This window comes from Musa acuminata, chromosome BXJ3-9, assembly GCF_036884655.1.
Source record: "Musa acuminata AAA Group cultivar baxijiao chromosome BXJ3-9, Cavendish_Baxijiao_AAA, whole genome shotgun sequence".
In the NCBI taxonomy this organism is placed as follows: Eukaryota; Viridiplantae; Streptophyta; class Magnoliopsida; order Zingiberales; family Musaceae; genus Musa; species Musa acuminata.
Window position 1 is genome coordinate 12,956,065 of NC_088357.1, and position 23,872 is coordinate 12,979,936.

General features: G+C 47.2%; 1 protein-coding gene across 1 annotated transcript; it reads left to right on the forward strand.

Annotated features, from left to right (window-relative positions):
- Positions 1-219: 219 nt before the first annotated feature.
- LOC135650072 (uncharacterized) lies at positions 220-555 on the forward strand. The gene has a single exon (XM_065169178.1). The coding sequence runs from the start codon at positions 220-222 to the stop codon at positions 553-555; it is 336 nt and encodes a 111-aa protein (XP_065025250.1).
- The last annotated feature ends 23,317 nt before the right edge of the window (positions 556-23,872 follow it).

Sequence of the window (23,872 nt, forward strand, 5' to 3'; positions counted from 1 at the left end):
AAGAACCTGGTGACTCGGTTTGGCTTGCCCAAAACCATCATCACGGACAACGGACCCCAGTTCACCGGTAGAAGGTTCCGGGAGTTCTGCACGAACCACTGAATCTAGCTAAGGTTCAGCTCGGTGGCTTATCCTCAGACGAACAGGCTAGCAGAGGTAAACAATCGATCCATCCTAGACGGGCTCAAAAGAAGAGTATCCGCAGCCCGATCGGCCTGGATGAATGAACTCCCGAGCGTCTTGTGGGCACTACGCACCACCCCCAAGACCACGATAGGAGAGTCCCCTTACAGCCTCGCGTTCGGAACCGAAGCCGTTCTGCCACCCGACGTAGCCATTGCCACCCTTCGGACGAGAAGCTATGACGAGGAAGTCTCGAATGAGGGACTTCGTGCCAGCCTCGACGTGCTCGAGGAGCGATGCGCCGACGCACACCTGAAGGCCCTCTCTTACAAGAGAGCCATCACAAGGGTCGACAACAGGAAGGTACGACCCCGACCGGTTAAGTTAGGCGACCTGGTCCTACGAAAGACCGAGGTTAGCGACCCGACCTGAGCGAGGGGGAAGCTGGCCCCCAAGTGGGAGGGACCTTACCGGGTCGTCGAGGTAGTCCGACCAGGTACTTACCGGCTCGCGACAACGAACGGTTCTCCCTTACTGAGAATCTGGAATGTCCGGAACCTTAAGAAGTTTTTGTTTAAAACGAAGAAACCTCTTGTCTAAGGAAGAAGAAGCTTTCCGCCCGAGGAGTACCCGAGGAGTAAGAAGCTTTTTGCCTAGGGAAGAAGAAGGCGATACACGAGAGAAGTAAAAGTTTTCTTTTATTCAAGGAAAACTTACAAGACTCGACTTACAGGACTCCGACTTATAGAATTGACTAGTACCTTAGAAAACAAAAAACAACAGGACCCTTCCTTATTACAATGGAGCGTCCAAGCGGTCGTCGAAGGGGACCTCCTCGGGCATGTCTCCCTCCTAATCCTCGGGGTGGGGAGTGAAGGGGTCCTCCTCCACCTCAAGACCAGGATGGAGACAGCGGAAACGGGATGTGGCGATTTGGTATCCATACTGAAAGGACACCCGCCCCGTCCGCGTTAGCCCGAGTTCAAACCCCTCGGACTTCTTGTACGCCTCGAGGAGCTCCTTATCTCTAGCAGGTCGAAGCCGGGCCTCCTCCGCCAGTGCCTCTGAGGCTACTCTTGTCTCGGCCTTGGCCTCCTCCAGCTTCTTGCTGAGGGCACTCGCCTCCGTCTTCAACAGGCGGAGTTCGGTCCGCTCCACCCTTATTGTCTTTTGGAGCTCCTTGTTTGCCTTATTGGAGGCTTCAAGCTCCGACCGAAGGTGAGCCGCCTCTGCCTTAGAATTCGCCACACGCTTCTCGGCGGCCGCCACAGCCTCTGGGCCGGCCCCGGCTCGGACCTCCTCGACCTGGCGGTGAAGCTCGGCGTTGCGGCTAACGAGGCCCCCGATGACATGGCCGGCGTCACGCACCTTGTCCATTAGGGCCGTCACATAATGAAGGCCCTGCAAAAGGAGAAACAGGTCAAGAAGGTCGATGTTGGACAGACAAAACCAAACGGGAAAAGAGGAGACGTACTTACCCAGGTTAGTGATTGGGGGGACTTGTTGAGCAGCACCTCTGAGGGCAGGACATACAAATCCCGAGCCATATCGGGATGAAGCGCACCTCGGAGGAACGCTGCGGAGGGATCCCCTCCGGCCCACACTCTATCCCCCCGGGACAAGCCCTCCCAGCGGGCGACCAGGGGCTCGCTGGACTCCTCGAGCGGGATCTCGCTCACCAACCGCTTCAGGAACGACTCCCCGTCTCCAGCTGGCAGTCGACACAGGTCGCGTACGGAGATAGGGCGCGAACCCTTCCCAGCCGCCCGCCGACTAGGCCCAGCCATGCCTCGACGGGAGCCCTCCCCAGGCCCCTTCAATGGGGTTGTCTTCGCCTTCTTGGGAGGGCGCCCGGCCTCGACCTCCAACGGGGCGTCCTCCGAGCTGGGTTGTGGGTCGGCCGACGGAGCTGGGGGAGGGGCTTGCGACGCTTGACCCCCCAGAAGTGACTGGAGGTTCACCATTTCTGCAAGAGACAGAAAATGTTAGTACCCGAAATCAACCACGCGAACACCCGAACCAAACGTCTCTAACGTACCCAAAGGCATCGGGCTGAGACCCGCCTCGGCCAGCCATCGCTCGGTCATATTCTGGATAGCCTGTGACCTGGGGAGAATCTCTTTGAGCCTCCCCAGATCTTGACGCTCTGCTTCGCCCAAACATGGGGTGGTATTGTCGATCGCCCTCGCGGACCACCGAACCCCAAAACCCCAGTCCTTCGCGCAACTAATGTAAAAAAACCTCCCCTTCCACCCTTTATTACTGGAAGGGGCCCCTCTGACTCAGAAGCCCGTCCGGGTGGACAGGAAGTAACCCCCCGAACCCTTGGAAAGACGGTAGCAGGAAAGAAAGAGGTTGAGGGTGGGGGTGATATTGGCGTAGTGGCATTCCCCCAAGAATACCACTAGGTAACGCCAAGAGTTCGACGCCACTTGGGATGGCGAAATCCGCCAGAAAGATAGACAGGACACAATGAGGGGGTGAAGGGGAAAGCGCAGACTCGCCTCCAGGGCGTCCAAAGTCAGCGCAAAACCCTTCGGGACAGGGTCATACGCCCACTGCCCCGGCTCTGGGGCACTAAGGATGTGATCCTCCGGGATGCAGTAGCGCTCTCGGAGTCCCCCCAGCAGAGACTCACTCATGGTGGAGTCAATATCATGCGGCCACATCAAGGCCTCTAGGTCACGCGCCGCTTCCCCATCAGAGGATTCTACGGGGGGCGTCGAAGGACGTCCCCCCTCAGCCACACGGAAAGGTGAAGAAGGGGAAGGAGGAAAGGACGACATCTCAACTGACCTTAACAGGGAGGTGCTACGGAGAAGGGGAAGACGACGCAGGAAGCAGAAGATTGGAAAGGGGACGGCAAGGCCAGGAGAGGGAGACTCAGCAGCAAAAGATAGAAGTAAAGCCGGGCGTCCGCTATTTAAAGGAGATACACCACCAAGACCAGCGCCCCTTCACCTCCCGAGAGTGGGCGGCAGCCCACCTGCGCACATGCGTAACCGTCACATCACATCGGAAACGACCAAAAGGCGCCCCGCCTTAATGAAAGCCTGACGTGGCAACCCCGCTGAAGCAGCAGCAGGCTGGCGCCTCGATCTCAATGCCCGAAAGCGTGCGGCAAAAGCAACCAATCCCTTCAGAAAGGAAGTCAAATACGATAGCTTTCCGACTCCCGCTACTGATAAGTAGCCAAGGAGGGAAAGAAACACTGACAAGTAGCTTCTCGGGTCATCAAGCCGTGCCATGCTACTCGGTCGCATAACCATCGCGACCATGCCTGCGCGGTTTGCCCGCCTGCGGCGTGATCCTCGATCGCATAATGCCCGAGGCCACACTTGCACGGTCAGTACGCCTGTGTCGCGCTCCTTGGCTCCATGCCCCCGAGACACGCTTGCGCGGTCGGCCTGCCTGCGCCGCGCTCCCCGGCTGCAGGCTGCCCGAGGCCACCTCCTCGGCCGCGTAATGCCCGAGGCCATCTCCTCGGTCGCATAATGTCCGAGGCCACCTCCACGGTCGCATAATGCCCGAGGCCACCTCCTCGGCCGCGTAATGCCCGAGGCCACCTCCTCCGCCGCGTAATGCCCGAGGCCATCTCCTCGGCCGCATAATGCCCGAGGCCACCTCCTCGGCCGCATAATGCCCAAGGCCACCTCCTCGACCGCATAATGCCCGAGGCCATACCTGCGCGGTCAGTCCGCCCACGTCGTGCTACTCGGCCGCATGGCCCTCGCGACCACACCTGCGCGGTCTGCCCGCCCGCATCGTGCTACTCGGCCGCATGGCCCTCGCGACCACACCTGTGCGGTCTACCCGCCTGCGTCGTGCTACTCGGTCGCATGGCCCTCGCGACCACGCTACGCGGTCTGCCCACCTGCGTCGTGATCCTCGGCCGCATAATGCCCGAGACCACACCTGCGCGGCCAACCCGCCTACGTCGTGCTCCTTGGCCCCATGTTCCCGAGACAGACCTGTGTGGCCTGCCCACCTGCGTCGTGCTCCTTGGCCCCATGTTCCCGAGACAAACCTGCGCGGCTTGCCCGCCTGCGTCGTGCTCCTTAGCCCCATGTTCCCGAGACACATCGGTGCGGTCGACCCTCCTGCGCCGAGCCCCTCGGCCACACGCCGCCGAGCTCCCCTCAGAGCAGCCTGCCCACCTGAGCGGTGTCACTTGGCCGCAGCCTTCCTGCACCAAGCTTCTCGGCCATACGCTACGTCGCGCTCCCGCTTGCCTGCCTGAGACAAGCTCAACCTCATGTCGCTTGCGATTACTGCGGCACCAAGGGACAAAGCCATGCCTCGGACTCCCCCCAATTGCAGTAACCGACGCATAGCTTCTTCCGGGGGGGGAATATGATAGGGGTAATAATGGCGACGTGACGTGTCACGACGTCGACCTCACCTGGGCACCGCTTTGCCCGAGGAGGAGGGCAATAATGCTGACTCGACACGTCCTGACGTCATCTGCTCTCAGACAACGACCTTGTCATTTTCTGACCGCACGCGCTTGGCCGAGGCAGGAGAGGACAACAACCGACCCTCGCCCATACCCTGTGGCAAGTCGGTTCTCCACGCAACGTCAATAGCAATATCAGACGCCATCAGAGGTACGATCCTGCCTCCCGCAGGCGGGCACATCAGGTAACGTCGAACTACCCTATAAATACCCCCAAGTTCTAAACGAAGGGAGAGGACACTTCTTTACTAGAAAAAACTCCCTTCCACATCATCTAACTTGATCGTCGGAGGGGTCGGGCCGAGCTTCCGACCCGACCTGTGTGCAGGAACGAAGGCGAAGTCGCACCTCCCCGACGCCGCGGTGAAGCTTCACCCCCGCGCTACATCCCATTCGGACCACCGTGACCGGCCACCCCGGCTGCCCCGAGGAGCCCCGCGCCAGATCCCCGCGCATTCGGACCCGAACCAAGCCACGTCGACCCCGAGGCCACGGCTTACAGTTGTTTCCCGCAACATTTTGGCGCTAGAGGAAGGGCCGAATGTCGAGCGATCAGCAGATCCACTCTAGCGAACCCGCAGCCGCGGGGTCACGTCCGGTCAACACCCCAGAAGAACGTCCCCTACGGGATGAACCCCGCGACGAGCACCCTGCCACGACATCGGAGCGCTACTGGCGGCTGTTCAACGACCCGGGCTTGTCGCCACCCGACGTCCCCGTTGGCCCGCCACTTGTTTCGCCCGAAGCCTTCCACGATCTCGCTCACCAAGTCCGAGCGCTAGTGGGCGTGATGCAGACTATCATCTCGCTCGTCTCCCAACCGACGCCCCCACATGCAACCCAGCCTTTGCAACAGCGTGAGCCCCACGCCCGGACGCGTGCGCCACTCCCCGAGCGCCCAATTTCGCCTCGAAACTGAACGGCCCAGCTCGGAGATCGAGAGGCGAAAGGCACGTCGAGCCGCCCAGAGCCTAAGGTGCCACCCGCGGACTCGACGAACGCCCTGCGAGCCCAGTTGCGCCTCTTCAATCAACGCCTCAACGAAGTACAGCAGGAGGTTCGCAGGTCAAAGGGGGAGCTCGGGGCGGATGGATACCAAGGGTCATCGTTCACACCCGAAATATAAGATCAAGTGATTCCACCACACTTCCAGCTCCCATCCCTGGACGCCTATGACGGCGCCGCTGACCCCGCGGATCACGTGGCCGCGTTTCGTGCCCAAATGGCGCTATATGGGACTTCTAACGCCTTGATGTGCAGGGCGTTCCCAATGACCCTAAGGGGACCGGCCCACGCATGGTACAATGGCCTGAAGACCGGGACCATCTCTTCCTTCGACCAACTCGCCCGAGACTTCGAGTTCAACTTCCTGGCCTACGTCCGTCTGAAGCCGTCCGTGGCGTTGCTCCTCGGACTCCACCAAAGGGAGGACGAGCTCCTCTCCCACTTCGTAAACTGTTTTACGATGCAGATCCGAGGACTCTCATACGCTCACCCTTCTCTATTGATGTAGGCATTCATGATAGGCCTGTGGCCCTCCAGGTTCTTTTGGTCTTTGGTGGAGTGGCCCCCCACGACGGTACCCGAGATGCTCCAACGGGCGAGCCAGTTCGTCGCTGCAGAGACATGGATGGCCGGGAAGCGCGAAGAGCACAAGAGGGTCAAGACGGAGCCGCCCCGGCAACAGCAACCCGCTGCGCCTCGGCGTAGGTTGGACAGATCCGACCCGCCGATGTCGAGGCCCCCTCTCCCAGCCTTGAACTCGTCCCGAACGGAAATATTCCTCCACATAAGGGAAAAGGGACTACTCAAAGAATCTTGCTGCAATAATGTACTCCGCCTCTATGGTCGAGTCAGCAGTAGTATCTTGCTTGGAACTCTTCCAGCACACTGCTCCTCCATTCAAGGTGTACACAGACCCCGAATTCGACTTGCTATCATCGACGTCAGATTGAAAACTTGAGTCTATGTAGCCTTCAACCCTGAGGCTACTACCTCCATAAACTAGTAAAAAATCCTTAGTCTTTCTCAAGTACTTAAGGATACACTTTACTGCTTTCCAGTGCTCCAAGCCTGGATCCGCCTGATACCTGCTCGTGACATTCGGAGCATGCGCTATATCAGGCCTAGTACATAGCATGGCATACATGATAGACCATATCACTAAGGCATAAGGTATCATATCCATGTTCGCCCTTTCTTCTGGAGTCTTTAGGGACATACTCCTAGAAAGCGATATCCCATGTCTCATCGATATGAAACCTCTCTTGGAATTTTTCATGCCAAACCTTTTGACAATGGTTTCTATGTACCTGGACTGCGACAAGCCAAGCATCCTCTTGGATCTGTCTCTATAGATCCGAATCCCTAAGATATAGGATGCTTTCCCTAAGTCCTTCATGGAGAAGTATCTAGATAACCAAGCTTTTATTGTGGATAGCATTCCTACGTCATTCTCAATGATCAAGATGTTATCCACATATAACACCAAAAAGGTGATAGCGCTGCCACTTACCTTTCTGTACACACAAGACTCATCTTCGTTCTTAACGAAGTCATAAGATCTGATTGCTTCATCAAATCTTATGTTCCAACTTCGGGAAGCTTGCTTTAGTCCATAAATGGATATAAGCAACCTGCACACCTTATCTGGCCAGTTCTTGGACACCAATCTCTCAGGTTGTATCATATACACCTCCTCCTCGAGGTTCCTATTGAGGAATGTAATTTTCACATCCATCTGCCAGATCTCATAATCATAGTGTGTTGCAATAGCCAATAGAATTCAGATGGATTTTAGCATTGCTACGGGTGAGAAGGTTTCGTCATAGTCAACACATTGCCTTTGACGATACCCCTTAGCCACTAGCCTTGCTTTATAGGTCTCTACCTTTCCATCTATTCTGATCTTTTTCTTAAAGATCCACTTACAACCGATAGGTACAGTACCTTCGGGTGCATCAACTAGGTTCTAAACCTTGTTGGAGTACATAGAATCCATCTCAGAATTCATGGCTTTTTGCCACTTCCCGGAGTCTATACTCGTAATAGCCTCCTCGTAGGTTTGAGGATCAATGTCCTCAACATCCTCTCCTCTAATATGTCCCACACATCTCTCAGGAGGATGGGATACTCTGCCAGACCTACGTAAAGTTGAAACTTGTGTGTTAGGTACCTGAACAAACTCGGGCTGTAGAGTGGAGCTTGAGCTTGGTTCTCCAACCTCGCTCAACTCTATCATGCTCCCACTATCTCCGCCAAGAATGTGTTCCTTCTCAAGGAACACTGCTCTCTTGGCTACAAAGACCTTTTGGTCCTCGAGATAATAGAAATAATACCCACAAGTTTTCTTGGGGTATCCCATGAACTTGCCCCGCTTTGTCCTCGATTCTAACTTATTGGGGTTGTGTCTTTTAACGTGGGCAGGACAACCCCAAATCTTAACAACCTTAAGATTGGGCTTCTTCTATTTCCATATCTCATATTGTGTAGACACTACCGACTTAGTTAGAACTCTGTTCAGAAGGTAAGTTACGGTCTCTAGGGCATATCCCTAGAATGAGATGGGTAGGTTAGCGAAACTCATCATGGACCGTACTATATCTAATAGCGTATGATTTCTCCTTTCAGAGACACCATGGAGCTGAGGTGTATAAGGAGGTGTCCATTAGAATAATATCCCATGGTCCTTGAGGAACTGAGTAAACTCTGTACTTAATTACTCACCTCCTTGATCTGATCGAAGAGTCTTAATACTTTTTCCAGTCTGGTTCTCCACTTTATTCTTATACTCTCTGAATTTCTCAAAGGCCTCGGACTTGTACTTCATTAAGTACACATATCCATACCTTGAGAAATCATCAGTAAAGGTAATGAAGTAGGAGTAACCACCAATGGCATGAGTTGACATGGGTCCACATACATCACTACGTATGAGTTCTAACAGCTTAGTGGCTCTCTCTCTAGTTCCACTAAATGGAGAGTTGGTCAGTTTTCCACGAAGGCAAGGCTCGCAAGGTGCATATAACTCATAGTCGAATGGATCTAAATATCCATCATTTAGCAACTTTTGAATCATTCCCTCATGGATGTGACTTAGCCTACAATGCCACAGGTATGCACTGTTCACCTCATCTCATTTCCTCTTAGACACACTTACATTCATGATATGTGGAGTAGTGTCTAGCATAAATAAACCATTATGTAATATTTCTTTCGTGATGATTTCATCATCTAATAATATCGAACAACCATTGTTCTCAAAAACTAATTTATATCCACTAATTATCAAACATGAAATGGAGATAATATTTTTGATAATAGAAGGAACAAAATAACATGCATCTAATGCAATAAAAGCTCTACTAGGCAGATGTAGGGTGACCTCGCCAACAGCTACTACAACAACTTTTGCTCCATTGCCCATCTTGAGGTACATCTCGCCTATTTCTAGTCTCCTAGGCCTTACTAGAACCTGCAACGAATTGCATATATGATAAGCACTACCGGTATCCAATACCCATGTGTTATCATAAGAGTCTGACAAATGAAGATTGATCATGAATGTACCTGAAGCTTCTCCAAGCTTTTGTTTCGCCCTCTCTGTAAGGTACTCTTTGTAGTTCCTCTTCTAGTTCCCATCTTTGTCACAGTGGAAGCACTGGCCTTTATCCTTTGCTGGGTCTTTCTTAGCAACCTTTGCTTTACCTAGTCTGCCCTTGCCCTTCTTAAGAAACTTTTCTACTTTCATTTTCTTTCTGGTCTCACCAGTGTAGAGAACTAGCTTCTCTTTCTTAATAGTACTCTCTGCCTCCCTCAACATATTAAAGAGCTCTGGGAGAGTCACCTCAAGCTTATTCATATTAAAATTCATTATGAACTGTGAAAAGGAATTTGGTAGGGACTAAAGCACAATGTTCACACATAAGTTATCCTCTAGGACCATTCCTATTCCTGTGAGTTTCTTTATCCACTCAATCATCTTTAAGACATGATTCTGAACCAGTGTCCCCTTAGTCATCCTAACGCGGAAGAGGCTCTTGGATATCTCATATCGCTGAGTCCTTCCCTGTTCCTCAAACAATTTACGGACATGTAGGAGAATGGATCTGGCATCCGTCTTTTCATGTTGTCTCTGTAACTCAGGAGTCATAGAGCCCAACATGTAGCACTGAGTAGGAGTGGAGTCATCAATGTACTTCACATAGCAAGCAATCTCATCCTCGCTTGCCCCTTCCTCGGGCGTAGGCATCACTGTATTAAGGACGTACGCGATTTTCTTCGCTGTGAGAATAATTCTCAAGTTGCGGAGCCAATCCATATAATTTGGACTAGTGAGGCGGTTGACATCAAGTATGTCACGTAAGGGATTTGAAACCGACATTTTTTGAAAATAAAGATGCAGCAGAAATGAATAGCATGTAGATTTTGCAAGAAATAAACAATCAAGATATGGGCTTCTATCTTAATATGCTCCCACTATTTTACTAGCGAGTCACGCGACACCCTCAGCATGTGAAACGAAAGTCTCCAGCAAACATCTAGTGGGGATCAAGATCCAATCAGCATCTTAGTATAATCTCAAGGGACTCAACTAATCACACTAAGCCCAAAAGGTAGGCAACTCTTGCCGATCACAACTCCTTGTGATTCCCGTCCTGTTCGACCTCCGAATCACCATGGTCTCGAGGGACTCGACTAACTATGATACTCGGTTAAGTCAACACCACCATTACAAGATGAGTCTAATTCGATGATATACCCTCAAGGGACTTGACTAAGCATACTATGTCCTCAGGCCACCGATGACATCTCTATGTCGTAAGCAAGATAGCGAATCACGATATAGGTGAGCCTCGAGGGACTCGACTAACTCAACCTACACCAGGAATCGGTTCCTACCTATAACGATGGAAGGCCACGTGGGTCAATCTAATTGCCTCACGTTTACCAACTTAATATTATCGAAAGAGATGTTTCTATGATTTGATCTCCTAATATGACATGTCACACATATACATATTTAATATATATCTAGATCGCATGTAAATATATATACATATCTAGTATGTGTATAAGCAATCACACCAGATGATCATGGACCATAACCTAATGTGATTAGGCCCGAGCCAGTAGGTCTAATCACTCACATCAAGATCTATGTGTGCAATGGTGTATCTCCATGCCCTATGATCGTCCATCTCATCCTCATCGGTTCCGTCGACATCTCGATGCATCTTCATGCAACGCGATCGTCCATGGATCCTGCTATCGCATCCACGCTCTCGCTATGCCTCCTCATGTGATTACAATATAAATAGAAGGAGTAAAAAAATTATGTTAGATAAGCTTTTAGATTTATCGATAGTACTTGTAGTTTTTATAAAAAAAAATTGTTGGAGATTTTCAATACCAAATAATACGAGATTTAAGGTTTTAAATCTAAAAATTGAGTCCTATTACTTTTGCAAATGAGCCCCATAACATGGACCATATTGAGGCTCTTTCATCGTGTGGATGGCAAGAACTTGAACAGTAGTTAAGCTCACTCATGCATGCAAGCATTCCAAACTTCTATCTTTCATCAGCTTTATAAACGCGCATGCCGGTTGCTATTTATTAGTCCCACGAATGATGGATATGTGATAGTGAATTTAATATCATGATTGTCACATGATTGCCATCTAACACATGGTATGAATTCGAATTTAAATTAAGAAATAATCAAGTTTTCTTCTCGTTTATTATGATAAAAAAGAATAATCATTTTTTTTTCATCCTTCGATGAAAAAAATTTTCTTCTCTCCGATGAAGGCAATCATAAACTTTTTTTTTCTTTATTATAAGGATATCACAAACTTTCTTCCCCTCTTTCAAGGTATAAAAACATAAGAAAATATGGATGACTCTATCCTTTTTCGAACCATTCGAGCTCATATTTAGGAATTTAGGATTATTAACTTAAGCATTAGAGAGATCGAATCGAGAAACCTTTCCTGACTCTAATCTTCATATAGATACCACCTCTAGAGTGCAGTACTTCCACCTTGGGAGCATAATACTTCCATCTCAGAGTTACCTCGGATTTGATGGGATAAACAGACGAACGAACTTTGTATATGAACTAATACAAGCAAACTGTAACATGCAGCAGAATTAAATAGAATCACAATCAAATAGGACACCAAGATCTACGTAAAAAATCCTTCCAACGTGAAAAGTAAAAACCACGGGGCAAACTAAAGAAAATCCACTATAATATTAATGAATATACAAATCTCAATGTCTCTTGCTTAAAAAATTAAGCAATAATCACAAGAGAATAACTGTGATACAAGGATTATGTCACTGTGCACAATATTTAAAATCTCCGTAAGTAATCATAGCAAGAGTTCACTATAAATCTGATATGAGGTGATAACACTATCTGGATAATTGAGAACAGTCTATGTGTTATCTTATTCTTTTTCTCTTATTTTTCTACCCTTTCCTCCCTTTTTTTGAATCACGTTGTTGCAATTTTTAGCCCTTTTTGTAACAACCATTAGCCCCTTTTTAGATCTAAGTTTAGGTTAAAAGAGAGGAGTATTAAGGCTAAAGTGGGCTAGGGTTCTTGAAGCCCACTATGGGCTGAACTAATGGGTCATTTGCACAATAGGATCCACTTTGGAGCTACCTCAGAGACACTTCAGACAATCTTGTGCACATGAGTTAAAACTCATATCAAACTAACTAAATGTCAATGACATTTTTCTATAACAGTTTGATGCTAGAATGAGGGCCTGATGTCGTAGGAACGTTCACCTATTAACCCACAACACTTTTACTCGAGAGGGAGGGTGGCAACTGCCATCTTCCCCACATGTGGATATATCCACCTCAACACAAACGCCGATAAAGCACTTGTAAGAAATTTAAAGGCGATATCACATACGCAGCAAAAGAACAAAAAATAAAAATCCTAAATTTTTTAAAAAGGTATTCGTCATCATGCGAAGATTGGTGCGCAAAAACCCGTAAAACTTATATCTATGTGTGAGATAGTGTTTTTACCTTCGTATGTCCCTAAATTCTTGTAGATCTATAGGATTGGATGAAGGAGTTTAAGTGCCCTCCTCGTAAGCGGTAATCCACACGGTAGGGTTGCAATGATGCTCCTCCAATCATCGCCTAAATCACCACACCTACTATCTAAGGGGGAGAAGGGGAGAGGAGAATAAGAGGTAGGAACCAAGAAGCCTCTAGCCTATGGGTTTTTGGTTTCCTCTGATTTATAGAAGCTCCCAATTAACTTAACCCTAATGGATCCTGCCCTATTGGGTACTGGATCTTTATCCAATTACCAAAGGCTCTTAGATTAATGGATCTCCACCCAATAATCTTTTATTAGCTATTATTGAATCTCATCCATGGGATCCAATAATTCAGAGACTTATTGGATATCTAATAAGATAGGGGCTCCGACGGATATCTCATACACAAGCCTCTACTTATCGCAACGTCTACCATATGTGTGTGACCTTTTAGACCCAATATCGAACTGACCATAAATCATTCCTGTCGAAACTCCTTTTGACTTAGTGAATTATTATCTCTATAATAATTCACTCGACTCATCGACTACGAATGTACTAGGCCACTACGCCGCAGTCCCCAAACGATACAAGGGAATCCAATCCTTTGGACATGTTTATCCTCAATTGTCGTGTATCTATAGTCCCTCATTCATCTAATACCCTAGAGACTGTGTACTGGAAATAGTGTTATCAGGCCTATACGGTTTATACTAGAGTATCGCTCTAATCGGATTCTCCTAGAGAACTCTTTCTCTCTCAATCCGAATGACCCTGACTAGAGATTTGTTTGAGCAAAAACACATGAAATATTCTTCTCATGATGCTAAGAGCAAATGATCCTCTATTAACACTCAATTGTTCTCATAAGGTTGGCTACCACTCCCGATGACCAACTGTGCTTGATTTGGAACTTCCAGGCCTATAAGTCTGGTATCAAAAAGTGGAGTACTCATACAGGACATTATTGGTGTCTCAAGTCTAAGGACCAGATATACTACTGGGACTACAGAATCGTTGTCTAATAATATAACATCATAAACCATCCAGCATTCCGTGAGTGGATCAATCGGTGAACTCATTCTCCAATGAGCACCTGCATTGTATCCCTAGTGTCCTCACACGAGCAACTATGAGACCAACTGCCTTCATCATATGGACGGGTATACAGTACACTAGTCTGTCTAGTTATCTCGATGTCTCTCTCGATTAACCTATGACTAAAATTATTTAGGGTCTATGTTTAAAGGCGAATCAGTCTCATTATCGTGATCTCATCACGATCCGATTCCCATTGCATAGATCTATGAACATCACAATATATATTCATGCAACAAGTAATATAAAATAATAAGATACCAAATAATATAATAAATAAAAAGAGTATGTGTCATGTCACACGTGTCATCACTTACGTGATTGGCTTGTAGGGCACCTATGACTAACAACAATGGCATATGTTCAATGACCCAGGCCCCTCACCCTCAAGGACAAACTCGAGTCACTTGCTCGTTCCCATTGAGGTATATCTGAACCTCACCCATTAGGTGCAGATGCTTATGGGCACCACCATCTCAGCCATGGACAATGCCACAACTACAATTAACATCGACATCCTTTGGAATCCCCCCAACCGACATAATGCCAGCATTTTAAGATTGCTTGAGGTCTATGGAACTACCAGTCGAATGAGTGCCCTAGTTCCTAACAGTGGAGTTTAGCACACCATTGCACCACCACTCTGCTCTACCCTATTCCAAAATCCAATCGATGGATTCAACGGATAACTCTTTGAAGGCCTAGCTGCATCAAATGGACCAATGCCCAGATGAGATGCGGTGAGAGTTCCAGTAGTCTAGGGGAGAGAATCTAGTTGATCCCACCTTAGATCGATCCCCATTCACCTAAAACATTCAAGAGGAACCCATCCAGACCAACTTTTGCCTCCCATTGCTAGAAGCATTTAACGTTAGTACTGACCTGATTGAACACACTATCACCTTTCGTGCCTAGATGTCTCTCTACGGCACCTCGAACACTTTAATGTGCCATATGTTCCCAATGACGCTGAGAGGCCTAGCACAGTAGTGGTATACTTGTCTGAAGCCACACTCAAACAACTCATTCGCTCAACTTATAAAAGAGTTTAAACTCTCCTTCCTTAGGAATGTATTCTCGAATTTGTCGGTAGCAATGTTGCTCAGACTCAGGCAAGGGGAGGAAGAGACACTCTCCGACTTCATCGCTCGGTTCACTAACAAAATCTAAGGCATGCAAGAAGCTCATCCATTACTCATTATTCAAGCATTCATGATGAGACTTAGTGTTAGAAAACCTTGGGCAGTATCACATACGTAGTAGAAGAACAGAAAACAAAATTCCTAGAATTTCCTATAGAAAGAAGTTTCTCGTCGTCGTGCGAAAATTGGTGCGCAAAAACCTGCAAAATCAAAAACTATATGCATATAGAAGATATGTTACCTATGAGGATCATATATTCTTGAAAACCTATAGATCTATAGGAGAGAATGAATGTTGTCAACTGTCCTCCATTATAGTGGTAATCCACATGCAAAATGCGATGAAGACGCTCCTCAAATCGCTACATGATCCTCCTCTCCATGCGCACCACATGATCAAGAAGGGGTCGACCCTTCTTGTTATCCACATGCCCCCTAACTAGGGTTGTTGTCTGCAGAGAATCGGGATAGAGGAGTATAAGAGGTGGCAGCTGCTAGTCATAAGTGTCCTACAAGCCAATCACGTAAGTGATGGCACGTGTGACTTGACACATAGTCTTTTTACTTATTATTATTATTATTTGATATTTTATCACTTTATATTGTCTGTTGCTTGAATATATTATGATGTTTATGGATCTGTGCAATGGGAATCAGATCGTGATGGGATCACGATAATAAGACCGATTCACCTTTAAACACATATCCTAAATAGTCTCAATCATAGGTGCTAGTTATAGGTTACTCAAGAGGGATTTAGAGATAACCGAACAAACTGGTGTGTTGTATACCCGTCCATATGATGGATGTAGCTAGTCTTATAATTGCTCATGTGGGGACACTAGGGATACAGTACAGGTGCTCATTGAAGAATGAGTTCATTGATTGATCCGCTTACGGAATGTTAGATAGTTGATGATGCCTTATTGTCAGACAACAATTCCGTAGTCCCAGTGGTGTATCTAGTCCTTAGACTTGAGACACCAAGGATGTCATATATGAGTACTTCATTCTTTGATACTGAACTTATAGGTCTATAGGTTCCAAATCTAGCACAACCAATTATTGGCAATGGTAGCCAACCTTATGATGACTATTGAGTGTTGATAGAGGATTATCATCTCTTGGTGTCATAAAAGGAATATCCCAAGTGTTCTTGTTTAGACAAATCCTAGGCCAGGGTCATTGGGATTAAGAGAAAAAGAGTTCTCCGGAAGAATGCGATTAGAGTGAGACTCGAGCAGAAACCATATTGGTATATGGTCTTTGGGATATTAGATGAATGAAGGACTATAGGTTATATGACATATTTTGACCCTAGATGAATCACCAGCAGACATCACCAACCGACAGCCACGAACGCAATGCCACATGCCGCCAGAACCACAGGGTGCATGCCACGTCAAGTTCGGTACTGATACACTGTGCGACTTGACCAACCCAAGAGCTCGTGGCGGTGTCGTCTGCTTTTGGGTCAGTGCCATCTGATGCCACCCAAGCAGCCCCGAAGACGCCACCTCGTCAAAAGTTGTCCCGCCCCCATAAAGTCAGCGGCCACGCCGAACCGACGGGTAACCAACTCTCACACGCAAGTAAAAATACCCCCGTCCGATCCCAAGGAAGGGGGAGGAAAAAGGAAAAAAATAGGAGAATCCGAACTAAACTAACTTGCTCATCGAAGGGGCCAAAGTCGGGAGATACCCGATGAAGGCCATTTTGCAGGAAGGTGATCGCCACCGAGCAGCAGGCATCTTCACCCCGAAGTTGTCATCCAGTGCGTAGAGGAGGGTGATCCAGCGGATCGGGTCCCAACCAGTGCCAGCTTGCACCTCCCATCTCAAGGGTGCGCCCACGAAGAAAGATTGCCAACTATCTCGGGGACGAAAGGACACATCTCGTCATAAATGACACTCAAGTCGGCTGGCCTTGGAGTACTAACCCCCAACCGCTCGCGAGGACTTAGCCGACCCTTCCGAATCAACCCTCACCCGTAGTGCTCGAGAAGCGTAGCCACTTCATCATCCTACTCATTCCACCAGAAGTTTCCGACGTCGGCCTGCGGACCAAACCGTGCTGACTCATCAGCCATGGTATTTTTGTTCACTAACATATTGGTGCTAGAGGAAGGGCCCATGTCGCAGGAACAGTTAGCAGGAACTCACCCCAGGAGGGAACCCCCGACCGACCTCCCTTCCGTCGAGCCAAAAAGTCAAGCCCTCCCCGCCCCTGCGGACGGAAGGATACCAGCTTCGACACCTGATCGCTATTGGCATTTATTCAATGACCTAGGACTGTTGCCCCCGGGGCTCGCCCCGGGGCCCTCAGCCGTGACACCCAAGGCATTCCTCAGCCTAACCAAGCAAGTGCAGACTATGGCGGGCATGATGCAGACGCTCGCCTCGATTATTCCTCAAATCGTGCAACTAGCGATGCCCCCGATCGATCTGATCTGGCAACCCCCGAATGGGGAGTAGTTCAGGATAAGAGAGGCCTCGGGGTGAGCGACGAACCCAAGGGGTCCTCCCAAGCAATACGTACCCGCATCCAGCCGAGCCTCACTGTCTCATCTGGAGCCTGACACCATATTGTCCAACTCGGTGGACAACTTGCTTAGAGCCCAGCTGTCCTAGGTTAATTAGCGCTTGGACGCATTCCAATGCAAGCTTCGGAGGTCATGGAGCGAGTCCAGCGAGGGCGCCATGGGCGGGTCCCCCTTCACCCAGGAAGTATAGGACAAACCAGTGCCCCTCAACTTCAGGTTCCCAACATTGGAAACATATGACGGAGGCTCCGATCCCATGGAGCACGTCTCTATGTTCCAGGCCTAGATGGCCCTCTATGGCGCCCCTTATGCACTGATGTGCCGAGCATTTCCGACCACTCTACGGGGGCCGACGCGAACGTGGTTCAGCCGGCTACGCCAAGCTTTAGTTTCGTCTTTCGACCAACTTGTCGAGGAATTTGAGCAAAACTTCCTTGCCAGCATGCGGCCCAGGCCTTCCATGGCCACCTTGCTCACACTATCTCAGTGCGAGGACGAGTCGCTCTCTCAGTTCGTTGCACGGTTTGCCACCGAGATCCAGGGTTTTCTGGATGCTCACCCTTCTCTAATCTTGTAGGCCTTTCTGATGGGTCTGAAGCCTTCGAGGTTCTTTTGGTCACTGATCGAGAAGTCGCCAGCGACCATCTCTGAAATGCTCCAATGCGCCAACGAGTATGTCACCGCCGAGGCTCTAGTGGCGGGGAGGCACATGGAGGGCAAGAAGCCAAGGATGGAGCTGCCTAGAGGAACGACCTCGGCGATCCCGACACCTCCTTGCCATGGGCTCAACCGACAAGAGCTACCGCTCCCAAGGCCCCCACCTCTTCCCCTAAATGTATCCCGCACCGAGATCTTCCTCCAGATCAAGGAGACGGGTCTCTTGTAGCAACCTCGCCCCATAAAGGCCGCTCACAGAGATCAATCTAAATATTGTAGGTTCCACCGGGACTACGGTCATGACACGGAGGACTGCCACGACCTCCGGAATCAAATAGAGGCACTGATCCGGAGAGGCCACCTCGGACGCTACCTCAAATCCTGGGAGGCGACTCTATGCCCCATAGGACCCCCCGAGAGATAGATCGACATCATCTCTGGTGGGCCAACAGCTGGCGGCAGTAGCATGACAACAAGAAGGCTTACGCGCGCAGCACGGTAGAGAAGCGTCCCTGGCCTGCACGAGCTTAAAATTACCTTTGGGGTAGGAGAGGTCGAGCGCTCCCACCATGATGATGCTCTAGTAATCTCCATCCAAATCGCCAACGCCCGAGTTAAGAGGGTGATGGTCGACACCGGGAGTTCTGTCGATGTCCTCTACTTCGATGCCTTCAACAGGCTCAGCTTGACCTAGGGAGATCTTACCCCTGCGGCGTCAGCTCTTACAGGGTTCACTGGGGATTCCATCCCCCTGCTCGGGACCACAGTGCTCCCCATCACCATCAGGGAGGAACCGAGGGCAAAAATGGTAATGACCACCTTCATGGTAGTCAACCTGCCCTCGGCCTACAATGTCATCCTTGGCCACCCGACCCTCAACAAGATCCAGGCGGTGGTCTCTACCTATCACAGAACCATCAAGTTCCCAACCTCGGATGGGGTTGGGGAGGCCCGGAGCGACCCAAGGGAGTCGAGGCGATGCTACCTCACCGTGGTTGCTCTCCCAGCGTAGTAGCACACAACCCTGGTTCCCAATCCTCGTGAAGCACTCGTCCCACCAGTGATGCTGGAGCCCCCGGAGCTGCTTATCGAGGTACCCCTAAAGCGAAGCCGAGCCGACCCGACCAGACCATCAGGGTCGGGACCGCGCTCCCTGAAGCAGACCAGCTCCACCTTGTCAACTTCCTGAGGAAGAACGTCGACCTATTTGCGAGGTCCCCCGAAGAGATGCCTGGGATCAACTCAGAGCTGGAGCAACATCGACTTAACGTCGACCCCGAGGCACGGCCGATAAAATAGAAACTAAGGAGGTTCACCCTCGACCGGCAGAAGGTGATTCGAGATGAGGTCAATCACCTTATAAAGGTTGGGTTCATCACCGAGGTTTAATACCCCCGGTGGTTGGCTAATGTAGTCCTTGTCAAGAAGCCTAATGGGAGTTGGTGTAACAGCGACTTGTCTGGAGGTTGGCAACGCTTAATAGTTTCATGTCGCATTAAGGCGATAAGTTCCTCCCCTTCTTCCGGGTTCTGCGACGGGCCGGTGACTTCACTTGGACCCCGGAGTGCGAAGAGGCCTTCAAAAAATTGTTAGGATCAAGAGCATTAAGAGGGGGGGGGGGGGGGGGGGTGAATTAGTGCAGCGAATAAAAACGTCAACTTCGTCAAATCTCTCATACGATAAAAACTGTTTCCGACGTAAAACCGATTTTGGAAACTTAGCTTGAAAGCATACGTAAATGTATTGAAGGCAGTAAGCTATTGAAGGGGTTTGCAGTAAGGTAATAGCAGGAAACAAAATGCAAACCAGAGAAGACGGGAGTTTATAGTGGTTCGATCAATCGTGACCTACATCCACTCCTCTGATTCCTCTTCCGTCGAGGCCACTAGCATCCACTAACGATCTTCCTTTACTAGGTGAAGATCAACCTCCTTCTTACACCCCTCTTCTCCTTTTACCGGGTTTAGGAGATAACCCTTACAAGCACTCACTCTCCTCTCTTAAACAGAATTCTAACACTTAAGCTAGAGGAGGGAAATTCTAGAGATTTCAACAACGTTTTCACTCTTTTAATGTCTTTGTGCTTGTGTGAATTAACCAGGGATGAGAGGGGTATTTATAGGCCCCAAACTGGCTTCAATTTGGAGCTCAAAAATGTCATCTCCCGGATTTTCGGGGTCCTGGCGGTACCACCTCCTTACTAGGGCAGTACAACCACCTGGCAGCTCGGAGACTGAGCCTTTAGGCGGTGCCACTGCTTGACAGGGGCGGTTGCACCGCCCAATCTCGCTCGGAGACTGAGCCCTGGCGATGCCACCGCCTAGCAGAGCTCGAAGACCGAGCTCAGGCGATTCCACCGCCTATTAGGGGTGGTTGCACCGCCCAATCTCACTCGGAGACTGAGCCCAGGCGGTGCCACCGCCTTCCTAGGGCGGTTGCACCGCCCAGCTTTCTAGAGAGACCCTCTCCTGGGCGGTGCCACCGCCTAGCTGGAATTCTGGTCCGAATGGGTTGATCCATTCGGCCCAATTTGGGTCTGTCAAGAGCCCAATTGCCCCAAGATTAAGTTAATGGGATCACCTCCCATTTCTAACTTAATCATCGTGCTAACTACAATTTTTCTTAAGACATTTACTGCAACTTGCTCCGGTGCGTCAATCGCTTCTTCCGGCGAGCTTCCGACGAACTTCCATCGATCATCCGATAAACCCTCGGTGATGCTCCTGCCGACTTCCGGCAAACTCCTAGACTTGTAACGATCTACTTGGCGAGTTCCGACGAGCTTCTTTTGGCAAGCTCCTGGACTTCTCGGATTTGTTCCTGCAGAACCTCCGACGACCGTCCGAACTTCCGTCGAACTCTCAAACTCCCAATGTGATCATAGTCTTGACTCTGGTGCAACTCTTGCTGCATGTCTTACTTCCATTGTAGTTAATCCTGCACATGTAAAACAAAACTTCGATCGAGACAATTAATCCTAAGCAATTAACCAAGTTGTTCGGCATGTCATTGGTCCCTCGACGCTTCGTCCGATTCTTCGGCGCATCGTCCTCTCCTATGGCCTATTGCCCAATCGGCCAGTTGACTCCGCAACTCCGATATCCTTGGCATAATACCCGCTCTTCTTAGGCCGATGCCCAAGTCCACGACCCGAAGCCTTCTATCGATACGTCGACCGATCCACCAGCCCGACGTCCAATCTTCTGACATGTTCCTCCGGCACAACATGATTTTTCCTACTTTTAATTATCTCATCCTGATCGAAGCATCCTATGTCACTCAAAACGTCTATTAAATTATAAACATATATCAAGTGGTTTCATCATCAAAATATGAGATTCAACAATCTCCCCCTTTTTTATGATGACAACCACTTGATGACGGAGTTAACCTTAACTCCCGGAGTTTAAAAAAACTCCCCCTATCAATATGCCATATTGATAGAACCTTGAATTCAAACTGAATTCAAGTCATTGCAATATTCATCATGAATACTTGCAACACGTCATTATGAACTTATGCATAAACTTATGCATAACTTCATACTTCTCCTCCTTTATCATCAACAAAAAGGAGAAGTCCAACTATTTTTGTGTTTGGAATATAAGTTTAACTCATTGCATGAAAAACATAATATCAAGTTTTATCATCATGCAGTTTTGAAGATAGAAAATTTAGCATGTGTTACATCATGCTTAGAACATTCAAGCTATCAAGTTTTAGATATGCAAGTTTTACAACATACAAGATAGCACTTTTGCTTCTTTTGAGATAGCAACTTCTACATCATGCAAGTTAGCAATTTAGATATGTTCAAGAAGGCAACTTTTGCTTCTTGAAATATGCAAGTTTGCTAGATGTGCATGTTAGCATGTTTTACTTCTTCTTGAGATTTCAAGCTAGCAATTATTGGTGATGTTCAAGATAGCAATTTCTTCTCTTTTGATAAGTACAATTTTTGCTTTCATCTTGAATTGTGCAAGCTAGTTAGTTTGCCTCTTTTCATGATGTCCATGCTAGAAATTTTGCTCCCCCTTTGTCATTGTCAAAAAAAAGGGAAGACCCTTATATCAATTTTCATATTATGACAAAGGTAAGTATGAATCTTATTTGTGTATCATTATATATTCAAATTAAAACATACACAATTTCAAAACCATACATTTCATTTTTCATGCATGATACAAATAAATCAATCTTCATTATGAGCATATCATACATGATATTCAAGCATTAAAATTTTTAAGTATTTATCAACATGTTGATCATGATACCAAACATTCATCATTTAAAGCATTCATGATACACGTCATATGCAATAGATCATGTACATCATTATCATAAGTATTGTATGCATCATTTCAAATTTATGAATATTTCATCATTGTATGCATCATACCAGAATATAAAATCATCGTTAATACATGATTCCAAATCATCATTTATTTTACATCATGATGGTACCAAATTTTGTCAAATTACATCCTACCATGCATGATCGAAACTTCTTATCAAAATAAATTATGAATATTTCATGTATTCATATCATCACATAAGGAATATCAAGAAGAATTATTAGGTGATGAAATGTATTTCATTCATTCAAAGAATTTTACATAACAAAATTCAAGTCATAAGCCGTAAAAGATATCATGAGAGAACATATAAATAATCTTGGTTTATAAAATTAATACTCAAGTTATAATTTTGAGAAATCAAGAGAAACCGTGATTCATTTTAACAAATCTCCTCTTAAATAAATAACATAAAGAATTCTTAGGCGATCATGAAAAAGATAGAGTTCATTCAATCTTGTAAGAGAACAAGATATTAATTCATGCATATAAAATCTTGATTCAAGCATAAGAAATCTCAATTTATAAATTTTAAAAAATCAAGATAAAGCTCATTTAAATCATCAAATCAAGATCAATAGATTTTCAAAAATGAATTGTTAGGATCAAGAAAATCCAAAAATGAGATTTAACACTTGTTCGGACATGGTTTTGCTATAGATTTTCAAATTCAATCATGAAGATAAAACATGCTCATGATCATGAAAATTTTTGTATCCAAAACACATAATTTCCAACATGTTATTAAGGCATGTAATAGTGTAAAATTCTCATTATAGCAATTATATCCTACAATGCATGATCAAAATTTCTCCTCATTTTATCATTGTAAACAAGAAAGAAGAGGAGAAGAACAAAATAGTATAAAATATTTTAATCATTTCAAGGCATACAAGCTATAAATATAATCATATCATGTCATGAAAGATAAAATCTCAAGGATCGTGTAAATACCAAAAGACATGATTAATTTAAATAATTTCTTTAATAAAGTGCAAGAAGTCATGGTGAACGATCTTGATTTACATAAAGTTTCAAAACATAATTATCAAAATCATGGTTAGTTTTATAGATCTTCTCTTTAGGAAATGGTAAAAGGAAACGTAGGAGATATAAGATTTTGATTCATAAAGAAGATCTCAAGTAATTCCAATAAACCAAGATCATAATTAGGATAAAAATTCATTCAAATTCAAATCGTCAAATCAAAATCATTTTCAAGAAATTCATAAAAAGATGATCAAATTGATTCATCACAGTCAATAAGATAGTTAAAAAGAATTTTCAAGAAACATGTTTTTCTCTTTTTAGCCATTTCAATTTATATGATTTATTTCATGGAAGCATGCCTTTTTCATTTATGAAAACATGCATCAACGTTTAGGATCGAAAAATAAATTTCATCATAAAAACCATCAAGATCAATA